We start from the raw sequence: 16574 nt of genomic DNA on the forward strand, positions 1-16574 counted from the left end.
ATAGTTAAATTTCAGGCAACTGTAAATTGTATGTAAAACTTGATTGATTTTGGATATAAACCAATTTGGCAACCACCATAAAATAAAGCCCTCTATCGTATTAAGACCTCTGTTGTATAGCAAATTTCCAGCAACCAGAGTACTTCAACAACCACAGTGGTTTCATCCCTGAAAGTAATTTACTATCTTTTAGTTCCTTATCATTTCCAGCCACTTTTTCAGTCCAGTCTGCTTAATTACAAAACAAACATTGTCAGTTCTGGCAGTAATTTGGGTTTTTTTTAGCATACCTTTTGACCCAGCTGTGAGAACTTCCTTTCATTTACTCTATTCGGTTGCCTTCCCTGATCCAACTCATTTCTCTCAATTTGTTTTCACTAAATTTATATACAATATCTCCAACTGCCTGAAGTCTTTGATCTAAATGCAGATTCCAGATGATATTCCTGATAGCACTCCAACTAACCTATTTCATTAGTTGTCAGGCTAAACTAGAGCTACAAATAAATTGATGCAAACATCTTCCTCTCACTCTGCTTCTCAATACATCAATACTGTGGAAGTAAACACATGAAGCATTACAATTAAGTTGTCATGAGGATTCGTGTTCATTCAAACAATTATATATTTCCTCAGTTTTATTGAAAAAGACTTAGGTTGATCACAAGACCACAAACTTAATCCTACTCACCTAACAATTAACAATTACAAATGACTCATGTAAAATCTAGGGCCAAGAATGACTGTTTTAGGTAACTATATTATATACAATACAAACACATGATAATTAACAGTTGGACCTGTTTCATATAAAAGTTTTTTATAGCAGTTAACTTAGTTGTGATTATATGAAAAAAATTTACCTGTAAAATGGCAATCTGGTTCAAGTACCCATGGGTTTCCTTGATAATTGATAAACTGTTCAAGATTTGTATCATTTTTTATCAGAACTGCACATTTTGGGAGAGATTTTTCCAAGTAGTAATCTATGACAAAGAAAAGTCATAAGTATTTTGACCACAAGGGCAGATATCAAGGGTTACAGATACTTTCAAAAGCTGTAATCCACTATGTTACCAAATACAGTCTTCATGATTCAAGAACTGAAACAACATAGTTTCACCTATTATTTTCCACCTATACCAGCTAATCCTGTAAAAATACCTAACCAAAAATGTTGGGAAAATGTTTCACACTTTTCTAGTTTTGTCAAATACATAAAAAATAAAGTTCAGGTGAAAAGGAATGATAGAGCGCAATAAAGCCTCCCGCAGTAAAAGGAACTGAATAAAACATTTCTGAATCAGTGATGTAACTTTCCTCCATAGAACAATAGAATTTTCCATAGCTGAGTTTTGGAAATTATAAATTACTGTAAGTCTTTGTACTATAGTTACAACTTTGTACTATAGTTACAATAATTTCAAAGAGAAAATGATAGAATACATATTTTCTTTTAAACCTCGTAGTTATAAACGTTTTCAATAAAAAAGTTCCAGGGAAAATCTTACCAAAACCTCATACAATTCCAAGATTATTCTTTCATACATTTTGTGTAACTTTTGACCAACTCTGTGACAGCTTACAATTCTATATCACTAGTCTTGTTATACCTGTACTATCTTACACCTTATTCCTACAATAATAATAATAAACAATTTTCAATTTTCTGGATGGGAACAAATCCACAGCTTCTAAACCCTTAACTCTGCCAGTTTTGAAAAATATCTGATGTCTATTATTTGTGATATTTAATTCCCATTATTAAGCACTATATTCATGAGTCAATATAAAAAACACCGCATACTTAAATAGGAATACTTGTGCAATTACATGTTCCTGATAATGAGAACTGAATACTGGGCAACAAACTAATGATGAGCTACAGTAAGACCTCTCCATGTCAGATAGATTCTGTTTATTTTCATTCGAATATAGAGTTCTAAGCAACTTTCGAGCTGCATACTGAATGCTTATAGTAAAACTGTTATCACTGCTCTACGATCTTTCCCTAAGATATTCTTATTACATGGTTTATGTTAATGATCCTTAAGCATTGGGTTGTAGGTTTAAAGCAGTCGATCTAATCAGCACTACTGTAATGGTTTGATCAGTGTTTTTGTTCAATACAGACAAGAATGTTTCAGGTGTTTTTCCACCCTAGATCTAAACCCATGATTATTACATCAACATGGACGGTTATGCATACATTCAGAGGCTGCTGGCATTCGTCATTGTGCCAAATGAAATAGTAATATAAGTGCCTCATTTTTGCTGCTAAATCCACCACGTTACGTATAAAAAATATGATACAATGGTGAATGTCTTTTTCAGATCATTCAGACATTTTGACTATGACCCTAACAACTACATACTTCAATTACTGCTCATGCAAAGGTTATACCACTGAATTCTCCATTTATATAATTTTCAGTTCTATGTCGCTAATGTACTGATAAATAAGAAAACAAGTTTCATTCTGGTTAAAAGAAGACTAAAACAAATAAGTGACATTATGCACAACTGGATTTGAAACTACACTGGAGGTCTTACTGCACTTAACCAAGTCTAGGTCTACGAAGCCTTTTAATAAGCAAGATCCTTCAAATTCTTTGTAAGTCTACTTCAGTAGCAGAATAGAAAAATAAATATGTTTTAAAAAAAAGAGGATTGGGGAATATGGCCTATCAGTGTTCTGAATAAAAATTCTATGGGCTTATGTGAATGCTGACTACAATTAAAGCTCTTTGAGAACCACATAAGGTAATCAAAGTAATCCACACAGACTTGAGTACAGGGAGGGACTTTGTTAGCTATTCTGCAATATAGTACTATATTAACTGGCAATACACTTACTTTGTTCAAAATGGCTGCAATTAAAGTTGACAACATTAAGCTTTCATTATTCATGTTTACATCAATTCAAGATTATGGTACAAAACTGATGACTGCAGCCCCCAGATTTCAATTTCCTTTTTCTCTCTTTTACGACAGCATTTATTGCTAGCTTTACGAACAGTTTTATCCAAGAGAATCAATTCTAGACATTATATCCTACTGATGACAACACGATCAAACAAAGCTCTCATATTACTCCACTGAAAATTCCTTACACTAAAGGACAAATGATACAGAATAATTACTCTTAGCATAAAAAGCCAGCTAAGTGTGAAAATACAAAATTCTTTCAGGCACAGATAAAGGTAACACATCTGAAACTTTCACTGATAGAAGATATTTACAACATGAGACTAAGACTAAGGGAAGTTTCAGATGTGTTCCAGCAATTGTGTCAGATCTCAGGTATGACAACAGATAGATGTGGCAATACTTGAAGATCTTCACACGTGGGCACAATAGTGGTATGATGGTGGATGGTGGTAACGTTGATACAATATTTTTGGCATGTACAATATTATTCAACATAAAATGACATCATCATAAACAAAATATATTTTAATCATGAAATGACAAGTGATATTTACAAACAATATACATGGCTTCAAAGTTACTTAACAAATCAAAGCTTGATGTATTCATTAATCAAGACTTGACTCGTTAAGTACACTGGTTTTCCCCTAACAAGAACTTCATTGTGCCACCTATTGGCACAGATGATCCAGATTTCATCCTAGTGTATATATATATATATATACAGTATATATAATGTCTAAATTCATAACTGCTCTTTTACCTCAAGAAAATGAAAGGTTGTGACATATCAGAACCAATGTTGGTCTTAGGACTATTTTTGGGACTGTTAAAGTCAAACATGAGCAATATAAATAAATCTTCTGTACTATACACGAAAAGTACAGTAACAGGAATTAAATGTGTTTTTCTCTAAGTTAGTATTATCCAAAGAATAAACTACATACTTGTTATTATAAATTATCTGAAACAGGAGTCAAAAGTGTTGATACTATCCTGAACTTACAAACAAATGTAAGTTGATTGTAACGTGTATATCACAGCATAAAAAAATTCTCTGGCAGTCTTGATTAGGTGAACCAACACTGCACCCAATATAAAATACACTGTAGACTGTATGATACAGTTAATAAAATGAATAACTGAAATGTATGTCATGGCTGATGCTAATAATAATGAAAAAAGTAACAAGAAATGAAACAGAAATAGGAACACAAAAACTTAACTTTCATAGGGAGTCACATTGAGCAAGAATATCCCCAAACCAAGCTGAGTCAAATGATATATGAAAATTTTCTTTATCTAGAACTCTGATAATGGAGCTGGAATGTTTATGGAAAGTTTAAAGTTAAAATGTTAATTTCAAATAGGAAAAGAATGAAAAAGGTAAGATATAACATGGTAGGTACCAGCTACATGTATTTAGGTTAATTGCTTAGTGCAAAACAAACCAGGTCAGATTGTACAATCTCCCACAGCTAAAACAAAGTTTCCAGTTGCATTATCTCATTCTCCTCAAAAAAGAGAACAAAACTGTTTGCTGTATACTTAGTAGCACTCCCAATAAAGCACCCGAGTTGTTCAAAATAAGGCTGGGAGAACACTTGAAATAATTTCCAAACTCAAAAGCAAACTTTTGTGTATTAATGAGCATGGTATTCTCTCTTACACCAACTTCCACACAGAGACAAAGGATTTAAGAAGTAGTATGATAATAGTGTGGCACCTACTTAAAGCTGTAATTCAATACAATTTTACAGCTTATTACCTTATCATAGCTACTTAGTAGCTGCTAAAAAGCCACACTTTTTCATTTACTTCTGTTTATCTAACAATATTGGAGACATCCCATCGGAAATTGCTTAAAGTTGTAAAAATTTTGGAGACCTCATGATATGCCAAGGGCCTCTTAAATGCTTCAGATTTGGAAAACAACGAATGCCCAAAAGAAACCACAAATGAGCTGAAAATCAAGAACTAATTTTATATGCAACCCCTCAGTAAAATTGTTCAATGACTAGGAAGAAACTACAAGAGGGCCATATTTAGAAGCAAATACATGAAAATGTCCTCCTCTACAGGACAGGATAAAAGGCATGGGAATGAAGAATCTGGCAGAATATTGATGGGAGCCTTATAAACTCTACAGCTTGGTGTTGTATCGCTGGTATCAAGATGTTCAGGACTAGATCACAGGGTCACACAGGCCCTGAGTATCATTGTCATCCATTTCAATTTTATTACTGACAATATCAAACAGCACAGCACTATGTAAATATATATCTTTAAGAAGCCTTTCCTTGTAGCACTAAATGTTAGGAAGCACTTCTATGACTTAACAAAAAAATCACATCATATACAAAGACACTTAAAAAGAGTTGTGAACACCATCACAAATGCACACATTCAAGATGCCATTACAAAATCACATCACTCTAATTCTTCTAAATCCTCAGCATTTTTTGCTAAAGAGTGCCTGGATGCTAAAGACTGTCGTGATGGTGTGTTAGAATGGATAGAATGAAAAGACGGAGTATTTGAATGCCTTGATGGGGTATTTTTCTGATTCAAGTCCTCAACTTCTTCAGAGTTATGATTTAGGGACATATGACTTCCCTTTTTCGGCGATTTCCTCATCTGGTTATTAGTGAGGACTGTTTTCTTACTTGGAGTATTTGAAGTTATACTACTGGAACTAGCACTGGCTTTTGGAATATTATTGATACTTGCTGTATGTTTGCCAGTCAAGCACTGCCTCTCTTGATCATCACCCACCATATCTTCCATCTGAACAGATCCACTCGGATTAGCAGCCCTATCTGGAAGGTAACTGCGAACAACTTTGCGGTAAGGACCTGGAAATAAACCAAACTTATTTGTGAAATCCTTAGAAGGAAAAATATTTTTATAACTAAGATAGAAAAATTACCTTACAGTAGAATTATATACACTAGTCTGATCTGCACAAAGAGAGAGAGAGAGAGAGAGAGAGAGAGAGAGAGAGAGAGAGAGAGAGAGAGAGAGAGAGAGAGAGAGAGAGAGAGAGAGAACAATATATTCTATTGTCATACATTTCATCGTATAGTCAGTACACTTGGATTTACTGCAAATCTAACTAAAAAATAATAACTTACCAACAAAACTTAACAAAACTGGCAGGAGTATCAAGCCATGTAAAGCACCAATGATGACCATCCCAAAATACATACGGAAGTAGAACACCTGTGAAACAAATATTCATGAGAATGAAAATCATGAAGTCAATTAAGCACAAAAATCATGTGCCAAATAATTTTTGCAACTGGACTCAAAGGCTGGTAAGTAGCATGTCACTTTACATATATGTACTTTATATCTATATCTGATATAAGGACATATGTAACAAAACTTACTATACATTACCTGGAATATCTTAGAATTAGCAAATGCAAGCACCACTACTCCCATATCACTGAGAGTAATTCCCGATAATACAGATGGGCCCATCCGTACTAAGGCTGCTTGCGCTCTTTGAATTCTTGTGTCAGCTTCACTAACAGCAAAGGCTCTGGTAGTATGAGAGCAGAATTCTACTGAGATCCCAATTGCTACTATTAGGTTCACAAGTGAGATGGCATTCAATGAAATGTCCCAAAGGTACATGAGGCCTCCCATGTTTGTCAGGATAAGGACAACCATCACCATGATGATTATGGAAGAAGCAAAATCGAATCCCATCATGAAGAGTGTTATCACAAACACAGCCAACACGGAAATGCCCAACATTCGCACAGTATCTTCCCATATTGTCAAGTACTGCTCATAAAAGACGTAGAACACACTGAAAAGCAAGAAAAAAAAAGTGTTGAAATATAATCACAATGTGTTATCGCAATCTTAAAATTGACCAATGCTAGCTTTCCCTTCAAAACTTTAGATAGTAGTATGAGTGCACTCTTAATTGTACAAGAATACTTTTGAGATTAGTAAATGGGTCAAATCCTAAACAAACTGACACAATCCTCACTGTATGGCATACATAATATAGTAATTTCATTTCACAACACAAGACATAAGAAACTTTGAAAAGGTATAAAATACACATTACTATTTGATTAATGTTTGCATGGCACTGATATGTACAAACTATTACTGCTCAAGAAAATTGCATACCTTTCTAACAAAGTATTCCAAGTCCTTTCAAGTTTATGTGCATATTCCCTAATCAAATTGTAACATAAATTCTGCTGCAAAATATCACAGTGATATATATTATGATATATATATATATATATATATATATTATATATATATATATATACATAACACACAACACACACACACACACACACAACACACACACACATAATATATATATATAATATATATATATAGATATATATATATATATATATATATATATTATATATATATATATATATATATATTAATATATATATATATATATATATATATATATATATATATTATACTATAGTGTGTATTCACACACACTCATACATACATATATCATACACACACACACACACATATATATATATATATATATATATATATATATATCTATATATATATATATATATATATATCTATATATATATATATATATATATATATATATATATATATATATATATATATATAATTATCAGTAACAATGACCATTTTTTTCTTGTCTAGCAATTCTGACTTAAAGACACACCTGTAAGGGAACACTTCATATTTAGTTTCTCCACTAGGAACCAGCTTCCCATCCTTTTCAACGAGATTCAGTGTGCGAGTGATGTTATCTGCAATGGCACGAGCAGATCGCAGTGACTCGTAAAACTGTCTGCTGTTCCGCAGAACTGTATGGTATGTCATGAACACGCTTGCACCAGTCACTGGATTTCCAGATTCATCATACTTCACCTTCACACTCTGAAATGAAAAGAATAAATATACATGTCACATGCAAATTACTGATAACATTCTATACATGAAACTTCAAACAGTGCGACCCCACATTTTCACGGGGATAAGTTCCAGAACACACCACAGAAATGCAAAATCCAAAGAAATGCAAAATCCCTCTAAAAATGCTTATAACTGCCAAATACCATGTACCCCTTAAACTGAAATGCTTATAAATACTTATTTTAACAGTTCGCTGCCTTATTTAATACGAAAAAAGGGGCAAATGCAATATTTTAGAGATATGGCACATACAAAAATGTGCGAATTGGTGAAAGTTCCCAAAAACGTGAAAAATGTTCCACTAAAAATCCATAACAAAGTGAAGCATGGAAAAGTGAAGTGCAAAAAAGTGGGGTAGCACTGTAGGAACTATACAAGGAACAATATATGCAAGAGTTATAAACTTCACATAATCAGTTACCAATTCCCGAACTTCACAATAAACTTACTTTTCATTATAAAACACAGTGCATGTGAAATAAAGGCATTCCCAATAATTGAAAAGTCTTGAGCACACTTATCACTCAATATCTTAGTTACAAGCACTTAAGTGAGTCTATAAATGCTTCCTCATTTGCCTTATTTACTTTGCGACTAGACCTATGGTGTTTTTATGATGAATGATAATGCTTTTTTGTAGAGTCAAAATTCAAATAAATGCTAGGCCTTTAAAACATTACAACCCTAATTACAAAGGCAAATTTTTTTATTCCCCATTGAGACATTTGTAACATTTAATCCCCATATTTACCTGTCCATATGCAGCATGCCCAGCCTTAGGACATTTGAAATCAGGATTATCTTTCAGAAACATGGTGACATACTGGTTGAAAACTTCAGGATTAGGTCTAAAGGGATTACCATGCACGGAAGTAATATTACATGGATGACAATTTGATCTGGATGCACGTTTCTTGAGAGATCTCTTTGTTGTTGATTTTCTTTCAATATAATCCGGCCACCCATCATCTCCAGACATTTCTCCATAAGGAGTCCTAGGAGTACTTTGTGGCTTCTTATTAGATGGACCTTTTGGCTTCCTTAGTGGTCCATCATAATCATAGGTCATGTCTCCGTATGTGTATGTATAATCATCTTTATCATCTTCAAATGCTTTCTTCGTCCCTTTAGTTTCTTGAGGTGTACCATCATCAGCATATTCGAAATCTGGATCCCCATACACATAATCATAATTATTGACATCATCATAGACATCAAGGAAATTAGGACCTTCTGGTACATGAGACACTTTTTCATCACTAGGACTATTAGTACTCTCATCAGGAATAAAATCATAATAAGTATCTTCTGGTTCCCGTCTACAAAAGTTGCCATTCTCATCCACCTGGCAACAGTATTTTCCTTCCATTGACCACTCAAAATAATCATCAATCCAGGCAGACGATGGCACTGCAATGTATGTTCTGAAAAGAAAATAAATGTCTCTTAATAAATATAGTTTATGTGTATTCTTAAAAAGCTAATTTTGTAACAGCTAAATATATCTTATTCTCGTATGGCACACACAAATAGGGCAAGGAATAAAATTTCATTATCTAGCTGGAGCCCCAAGAAAAGAAAAAAAAAGCAGGAAAGAAAAGTGTGAAGCTTTACTAAAAGCTTTTCAAAATATGTAATGAAGCAGCACTTCTTCAAGCAATCCAAGGACTACCTACTTCCATTTAATAAACATGGAAGGAAGGGCCCAAACAGGTGCTCCAAGAAACCCTTCAAGAACTTTTTGTTATAAAATGCAGACTTTTAAGAGCACCACTTGGTCACACTTAAAATATTTTATATGGTTTGGCCAAAGGCAAATACATGTGCAGTGTAAAGTAAAAAGAAGGAAAGAGACCGAATGGAATGGATCATTGTGAACAGAAGAAACTAGCCTTCAGCTCAAAGCAAAAGTGGAAGACGAGAGCAAATAGAAGATACCTCACAGTATCGCAGCACATGCCTACTATGAAATTAATATTAAGGGTACTTTCTTAAGCCGTGAACAAAGTCACAGACTATGAAGTTATGACAAGTGGTTGCTGTGAACCTGTGGGTCAAAGTAGTTTGTAAGTTATGGCCATTATCAATCACTTTTTGTGTCGTACGCAAAGACTGCATGGTAAAGAGCATTGAACATGAACAAAATGTGGGCATATGTGAGAAATAGGGTAGTGAAGACTACAAAGAATAATCTAACTCTTTGAAGATGAGAATAAAATAAGACACTTTTCTAGAGTATAAATCTTATATACAATACTGTTAAAATACTATACTCAAACTCTTAAAGATTTACAAGAGCTACTATTTTCGTCGTCACGAGATATAAAACTAAATCAACAATATGTCAGTTTAGGATTTCTGAAATGGGTTTATTATTCAACAAATTATCTGTTAAGCAATCTTATGCAATCTTACAAGATTACTGTATCAAAGCCTTCTTGGTTGGGAAGGAATGTTCTGGCTTTAAAATATACAAAAACCACTCACCTGTTTGGAATTTGTGAAGCCAGCTTCAACTGAATCAGAAGTGCATCTTTATTACATCCTAAATGAGAGCATATCTTGTTTTGCATGTTATAATCAGTAAAATTGTACCCATCCTTGAGTACAAAGTAGACTGGAACTCCTACACAGCCATATTTCTCCAAATACTGTGGATATAATATAAGTATATTTAGGACAAAAATTTTTTTGTTACAGATCTCAATATAACAATCCAGAAAATTAAATAAGTATAAGAAATTGAAAATACTACACAATCTGGTAAAAAAAATTTAGTTGGCATTTTAACTTACCTCAAAATATTTAAGAACATAAGAATCATCTGGCATAGAAAGTTCTTCTTCCAATCCAACCTCTATGTGTGGAACCATGGCCACAGATGCACATAGCCAAAACATGAAAATCACAATCACTACAGCTCGTACCCATGGCCTCATTAAGAAAGGTGCATACGTTGTCTCAAACAACTGAAATATATAAAAGATTAGACAGACGACTACAAGACAAGAATTAATATTGTTAATCACAAAAATCTCTCTTACTTATAAGTTACAGTTCTTGGGAAAGTAATAGAAACTGAAATTAAAAGAACTGTAGGAAAAATGTTGATAAAATGGCCATAACATACCTTATGCAAAAAGCGGCTGTCAGGGTCCTTTTCCACTTTATTTTGTCGTATGCAACAGCAAACATCGAATCTATTATCCTGCAAACACAAAACCCAACAACAATTTCAGATATATCTTCAACATAACATTCACATTCTCAGCTTAAATGACTACTTTCTTCCCATTATATTTGTAGTTGAAGAGAGAATAACATGGACTGCAAATCAAGATAAAGTTTAAATTTAGTGCAAATCTATCTGAACAATTGAACAGCACAAAAAAGATCGTACCTCCTCTCTTGCTACATCCAATGAAAAGAGTGCAACAAAGAGGGTCATTTGCAGTATGAAGTTGATCAACAAGCTCATCCCTGCATACATGGCGAATGCCCGCACTGCTGGCATATCAGACAAGGCACCTGAAATACATTTGAATTCATAAAAAAATAAGCAAGCAATATAGCTTGAAAAAAATATTTTACTACTTTTTTAATATTCCTCAATAAAAGGGAATATATCTGTATCAATTTAGCAAGTTTTCCACTCTTAGGCTTACAACTTAGTTATAGTCTACAGTAACACTAACCAAGGAAAAAACAGCAAGACTGAGATATTGAAGACAACAGCATAGAAGGGCCAACAGCACCAACAGCTCTGCCAATTAAACTCGCTCGTGTGTCCTCTTCTGTCCGTTCTAAACCAGCATAAGCTTCAACCAGAATAAAAATGTTGTCAACGCCCACAGCCAGGACAAGGAATGGAATTACCTGCAAGTAATAATGAATAACTGTATTAGTAAAAATGTCATGAGCTACTTAAGAACTTACAATCTGTTCTAATAAATAAATCAATAAAAAAAAGTACTTAAAAAACTCAACCATAAAACTGCAACCAAAGATTAAGATTATCAAGCTCTGCAAGGAAGATGGAGAAGGATGACTAGAAACAGCGACCCCATATAGAAACGGGAAAAGCTGAAGGGTCAAAGAATAATATATATATATATATATATATATATAATATATATATATATATATATATATATATATATATATATATATATATATATATATATATATATATATATATATATATATATATATATATATATATATATATATATATATATATATAATAATGCAATGTCATTAGCCCTATCTATTTTTCAACAATTATTAGCTACAAAGGAGTGTCTTTAACAATAATTTCCACCACAACATAGGGTTAAATATCATATCTAACAGTTTGTTCTCATTTAATCTTATTAAATAAATTACAGCTTCTTGAAAATCAACTAACATGATTAAAAAAAAAAAAAAAAAAAAAAAAAAAAAAAAAGTCAAAACTTACCTCAATGATGAGCATAGTGCAAGGGACTCCAACATAGCCGTAAAAACCTATGGCAGCAAAAACTGACACCAGCACAATGAGAACGCCCCCAAGACCAAGAGTTACTTTAGTGTATATCTGGAAGAAAAAAAACATCCTTTACCTTGATCTTTTTGAATAAAGTAAATTCTAACATTTCAATTCTATACCAAATGAGACATCTATTTGGGACTATTCCTCCCAAAAGAAAAACTTGAGAAATATATTGTGGTCAACTATCCTATTTTCTCTTGATGGTTTCTTTCTTAATAGGAGAGCAGCACACCTAAAAAATTTGATATCTAAGGCAACTATAGGGTGTCATATTACCATACATTTATATTCTGTTTGATGCTGATATACAGTGTATAACAATCCAGTGCTCAGTAGCATCAAGAAACTTGCTAACCTAGTAAAGCTTGCTCTAGAAAAGAAACAATTTGATGTTTGCATTCTGTTAACCTAAACCTTTGAAAGGTAAAATAAAAGCCCATGTATATTAATATGATAAAGAGTTAAGATGCAACCTTCTTTATATTTTATGGCACCTTACATGATGGTTAATTCTTGATTTGAGTACATTAAAGCTGAGTAATCCACTCCAACTTTGGATAAAACTCCCATAAAAATCTACAAATCAAAACAAAAGCATACCTTTGTTGGCAAAAGGAATTAAACTTTTACCTTTAATAAGCTTTGAATTCATTAGTGTTCAAACCGATAGCTATGAAACACACCCACTACTGAGGTACTTTAAACCCATTGCAAACATGGAACAGTATTTCTGGCAAAGATTCTGCAAAATTATTATCTAGTTGGAACAAGGTAAAACCTGCAAACTTTCAGACATACATACCAACAACCGTGAAAGTTGATTTGTATGACCCAGTGCTAAGGCGATGTAGAGGAACATGATGATGTAAGATATGATGACTGTTGGCACATCTGATTTACTCATGCGTACAAGTTCATCTTCAATAGAACGTTCTGAACGGAAGGCAATGTCCATCATTGGATGGGAGTACTTGAGCATATATTCATTAAATCTGAAAATAAAAGTAACATTATAACTTATTTTGCACATTTTTGGACATCAGCATGACATTATAACTGGATGTAGAAACTATTAAAGATCATGCTTCTTGTCAACCAAATAAAACTAACATGTGCACATCAAAATGCTAAACAGAATATTCATCCAATGGATTTCAAGAGTACTTACACTTTTTCCCAAGCCAGGGCTGGTGCTAATAATGATGTATTGAAGTAATTATTGATGGGTAAAGTGATAACTAATGTGTCAGCCTTCAAATAATTGGGATTTTCTGATAGAGTTTGATTTCCCTCAAGAAATCCGCCAAGTGCCACATGGGTCAGTACAGGGCCACCGTAAGTTCCTAAGCACTGTTCTTGGTAAGCATTTCTGAAAGAAGGAAGAGAATGAGTAAAACCAAAAAGTGTAAAACCCTTGAATTTTACTTTGACTTTAGCCAGCATAAAAGCTCAAGTTACATCAGTAAACTTTAAAGTATTCATGGTTTGTATTCCAGAGGTATACACTCCTCAATGATATTATATGCATGCTAGTATCAATTACTGGAATAATCATATATGACATACCGTATATTTCAGCGTATAAGTCGACCCTTTAGCCCCAAAAAATCATGCCAAAATTAGGGGGTCGACTTATCTAACGGTAACAAAAAGTGAATCTTTATTATTTTGTCATATCGGTACAGGAATCCAGGCTTTACAATTGGCTAATAACAATGACAGCCTTGTTGAGGTAACTATGTATGTAAATACCAGTATTAAAAACATTTCACACTGTAATACGACAATAATAATACATTAGAACATCCATTACCTTAAATAAAATGAAAAAAATCAAAGTAACTTGAAGAAACCCCAATCGCACAGCAAGTGTAAACATTGCGTAGCCATCTGTATAATTGAGAAGGATGCGTTCACTCTGACAGTTTTGTATTTACCGGGGTATTGTTCAAAAACATATATGGTATGAAATCTTTATTTATCACTTTAAATAAATTTAAAAAAAATTGTATTTGATAGTAAATGTGTATTTAAAATCCTTCAAAATTACTTGAGTCATCGTCACTTGAATTAAACAATTCATCAAACAAATTATCATTCACGGTTTCATCATAAGGATCCCAGTTTGAATCTGGTGAATCAACTGCAGGTTCGTTTTCCCTCAAATGAGTCTGTTTATGCCATAGAAGCACCAATGGTCAAGGAATATTCCAACATAATAATAAAATACCGGCACGTCGTTTTAACAACCCAATCAAAACATTAACTTGAGTGGCAGTTTGTACATACATATACGTATATGTAAGCTGTTATGCAGCGTTAGGGCTTTGTTTGTTTACATTACACTCGAGTAACGTATCTTTCGTTTCGTCATTTCTAATCATATTTGCCGGTATTCATCTTTTATATATTACACAGATTTGTTAATATACTGAGTATATTACCTGTATTTCTTATGGTAAGTAGAGCAACATATGTACAGTAATAATATTCAGGTTATTTTATATGATACGTTTTACCCTGCTGCTTATATTAAGCGTATGGTTGGCCTCACATATGTACCGTAATAACATTCAGGTTATTTTATATGATACGTTTTACCCTGCTGCTTATTTTGAGCGTACGGTTGGCCTCACATTTTATAGGTCGACTAATATACCCGATATTAGTTAAAATCATAAAAATCTACTCAGAATTGGGGGGTCGACTTATCTTCCGGTCAACTTATACGCCGAAATATACGGTAATAAAACAGCATCCAGTTTGAAAAACATTACCTATAATTGGTGTACCATTACATACAGAAAAAAAGAAAAAAAAATATACTGAGAACACCAATAAACTATAAACTGGCAGAATAAATCTGATGAACACCAGAAACCAAAGTAAGAATATTAAGAAAGTGAAACCTTACCCAATGCAAGATTTTGCCTCTAGAGGATTTGACTTCATCAATTTCTCCTCACTGTTTTGCCAAAAGTTTAAAACAGACTGAATATTGCAGTTCTCATTATCTGGTGCCAATGGTTTGTTGCAAATGTCGAATAATCGTATAGTTTTCCCATCCACTTCAGCTTCAAGCTACAAAATAAGAAAAGTTATCACATTTTCGATTGAGAAAACATGTTTGATATTTATTTGAAAATTATTTTTCACTGTAAATTATTCTGTTCCATGCCCTAATTTGCTTATAACTTCTATAAAGACAAATTACCTGACATAGAAACTGTTTTCGATTCCCTGTATAATTACAAAAACTGCAAATACAAGAGTTCTACTACAGAGATGAATGTGAAACAAAGAAAAAAATTTCTTAATAAACATATGCATTCATGAGTAGTTTCAGCATTAAAGTATTCCTTCAGCCATCATTTGAGTTAACCTCATTAATAAAAGAAGTAAAATATTGATACCAGGAATACAGTACTGTTTGTACCAAGTTGAGCTCTGCAACTGTTGTTGTTACAATAGGCAGATGTTTTATTTTCCTGCAATCTACAAAAATGCTTCTGAAAATGCATTAGTACATGTAAAATTTGAAATAGTTAACATACCTCTTCTGTAATGTAATTCTGGAGCCTCAAAACCTCTCGCAAGAACGTCATGTTGTACACTGGACCATACGTATCATTCTTATACTCAAACTGTGGAATAAAAAATAATTTTCTTAAAAACAATCTGCAATGACTATATAAAAATTTTTTTCCGCTTTTCTATTCTCAAAGGTTCCTAAAAAATGTGCATTTACAATACTAACGCTTTCAAAACCAATTGGCCGGATGAAAATCTGAGCTGTGCGGAAGAAGGGCTCAAAGTTTTCGTCATAATAATTTTTCTCGATGCGAGCACGTGAATTTGGGGAGGCCCAGAGATCTACCGGATCTGTTGTAATCTGAAGGAAGAGTATGCCAACGCACAAGGATGCAGCAACGCACAGTCCAACAGCCATAACTTTCCAAGGATGACCGGCACACACTGAAAAGTAATATATAAAACTTAAAACATTTAATACTTTTGTCCTAATAAATTGTGAAGAAAATGTGAATCTCAGTATCAGCCAAGTAAAATAAACTTGAAAATATTAATATAATACTGTATATATATTTTATCAAATGTCTTGTTCTTGAATAAAATATACAATTAAATTAGTAATCAA

At 33.1% G+C, this 16574-nt stretch overlaps 1 protein-coding gene across 2 annotated transcripts in view; it reads right to left on the reverse strand.

Moving 5' to 3' along the window:
- Nucleotides 1–620: 620 nt before the first annotated feature.
- LOC135219950 (NPC intracellular cholesterol transporter 1-like) overlaps nt 621–16574 on the reverse strand; it is a 153339-nt gene continuing 137385 nt past the window's right edge. For both annotated transcript variants that reach the window (XM_064257196.1, XM_064257195.1), the window contains 16 exons: nt 16176–16393; nt 15973–16062; nt 15333–15499; nt 13587–13787; nt 13221–13410; nt 12347–12463; nt 11583–11763; nt 11288–11415; nt 11018–11095; nt 10683–10856; nt 10375–10538; nt 8639–9311; nt 7634–7851; nt 6334–6751; nt 6066–6153; nt 621–5786 (listed from right to left, as the gene is read on the reverse strand). In XM_064257196.1, coding sequence (XP_064113266.1) covers nt 5362–5786; nt 6066–6153; nt 6334–6751; nt 7634–7851; nt 8639–9311; nt 10375–10538; nt 10683–10856; nt 11018–11095; nt 11288–11415; nt 11583–11763; nt 12347–12463; nt 13221–13410; nt 13587–13787; nt 15333–15499; nt 15973–16062; nt 16176–16393 — 3530 coding nt within the window. In that variant the 3' untranslated portion in view covers nt 621–5361. The remainder of the gene's footprint in view (nt 5787–6065; nt 6154–6333; nt 6752–7633; nt 7852–8638; nt 9312–10374; nt 10539–10682; nt 10857–11017; nt 11096–11287; nt 11416–11582; nt 11764–12346; nt 12464–13220; nt 13411–13586; nt 13788–15332; nt 15500–15972; nt 16063–16175; nt 16394–16574) is intronic.

This window comes from Macrobrachium nipponense, chromosome 1 (genome assembly GCF_015104395.2).
Source record: "Macrobrachium nipponense isolate FS-2020 chromosome 1, ASM1510439v2, whole genome shotgun sequence".
Taxonomy (NCBI): domain Eukaryota; kingdom Metazoa; phylum Arthropoda; class Malacostraca; order Decapoda; family Palaemonidae; genus Macrobrachium; species Macrobrachium nipponense.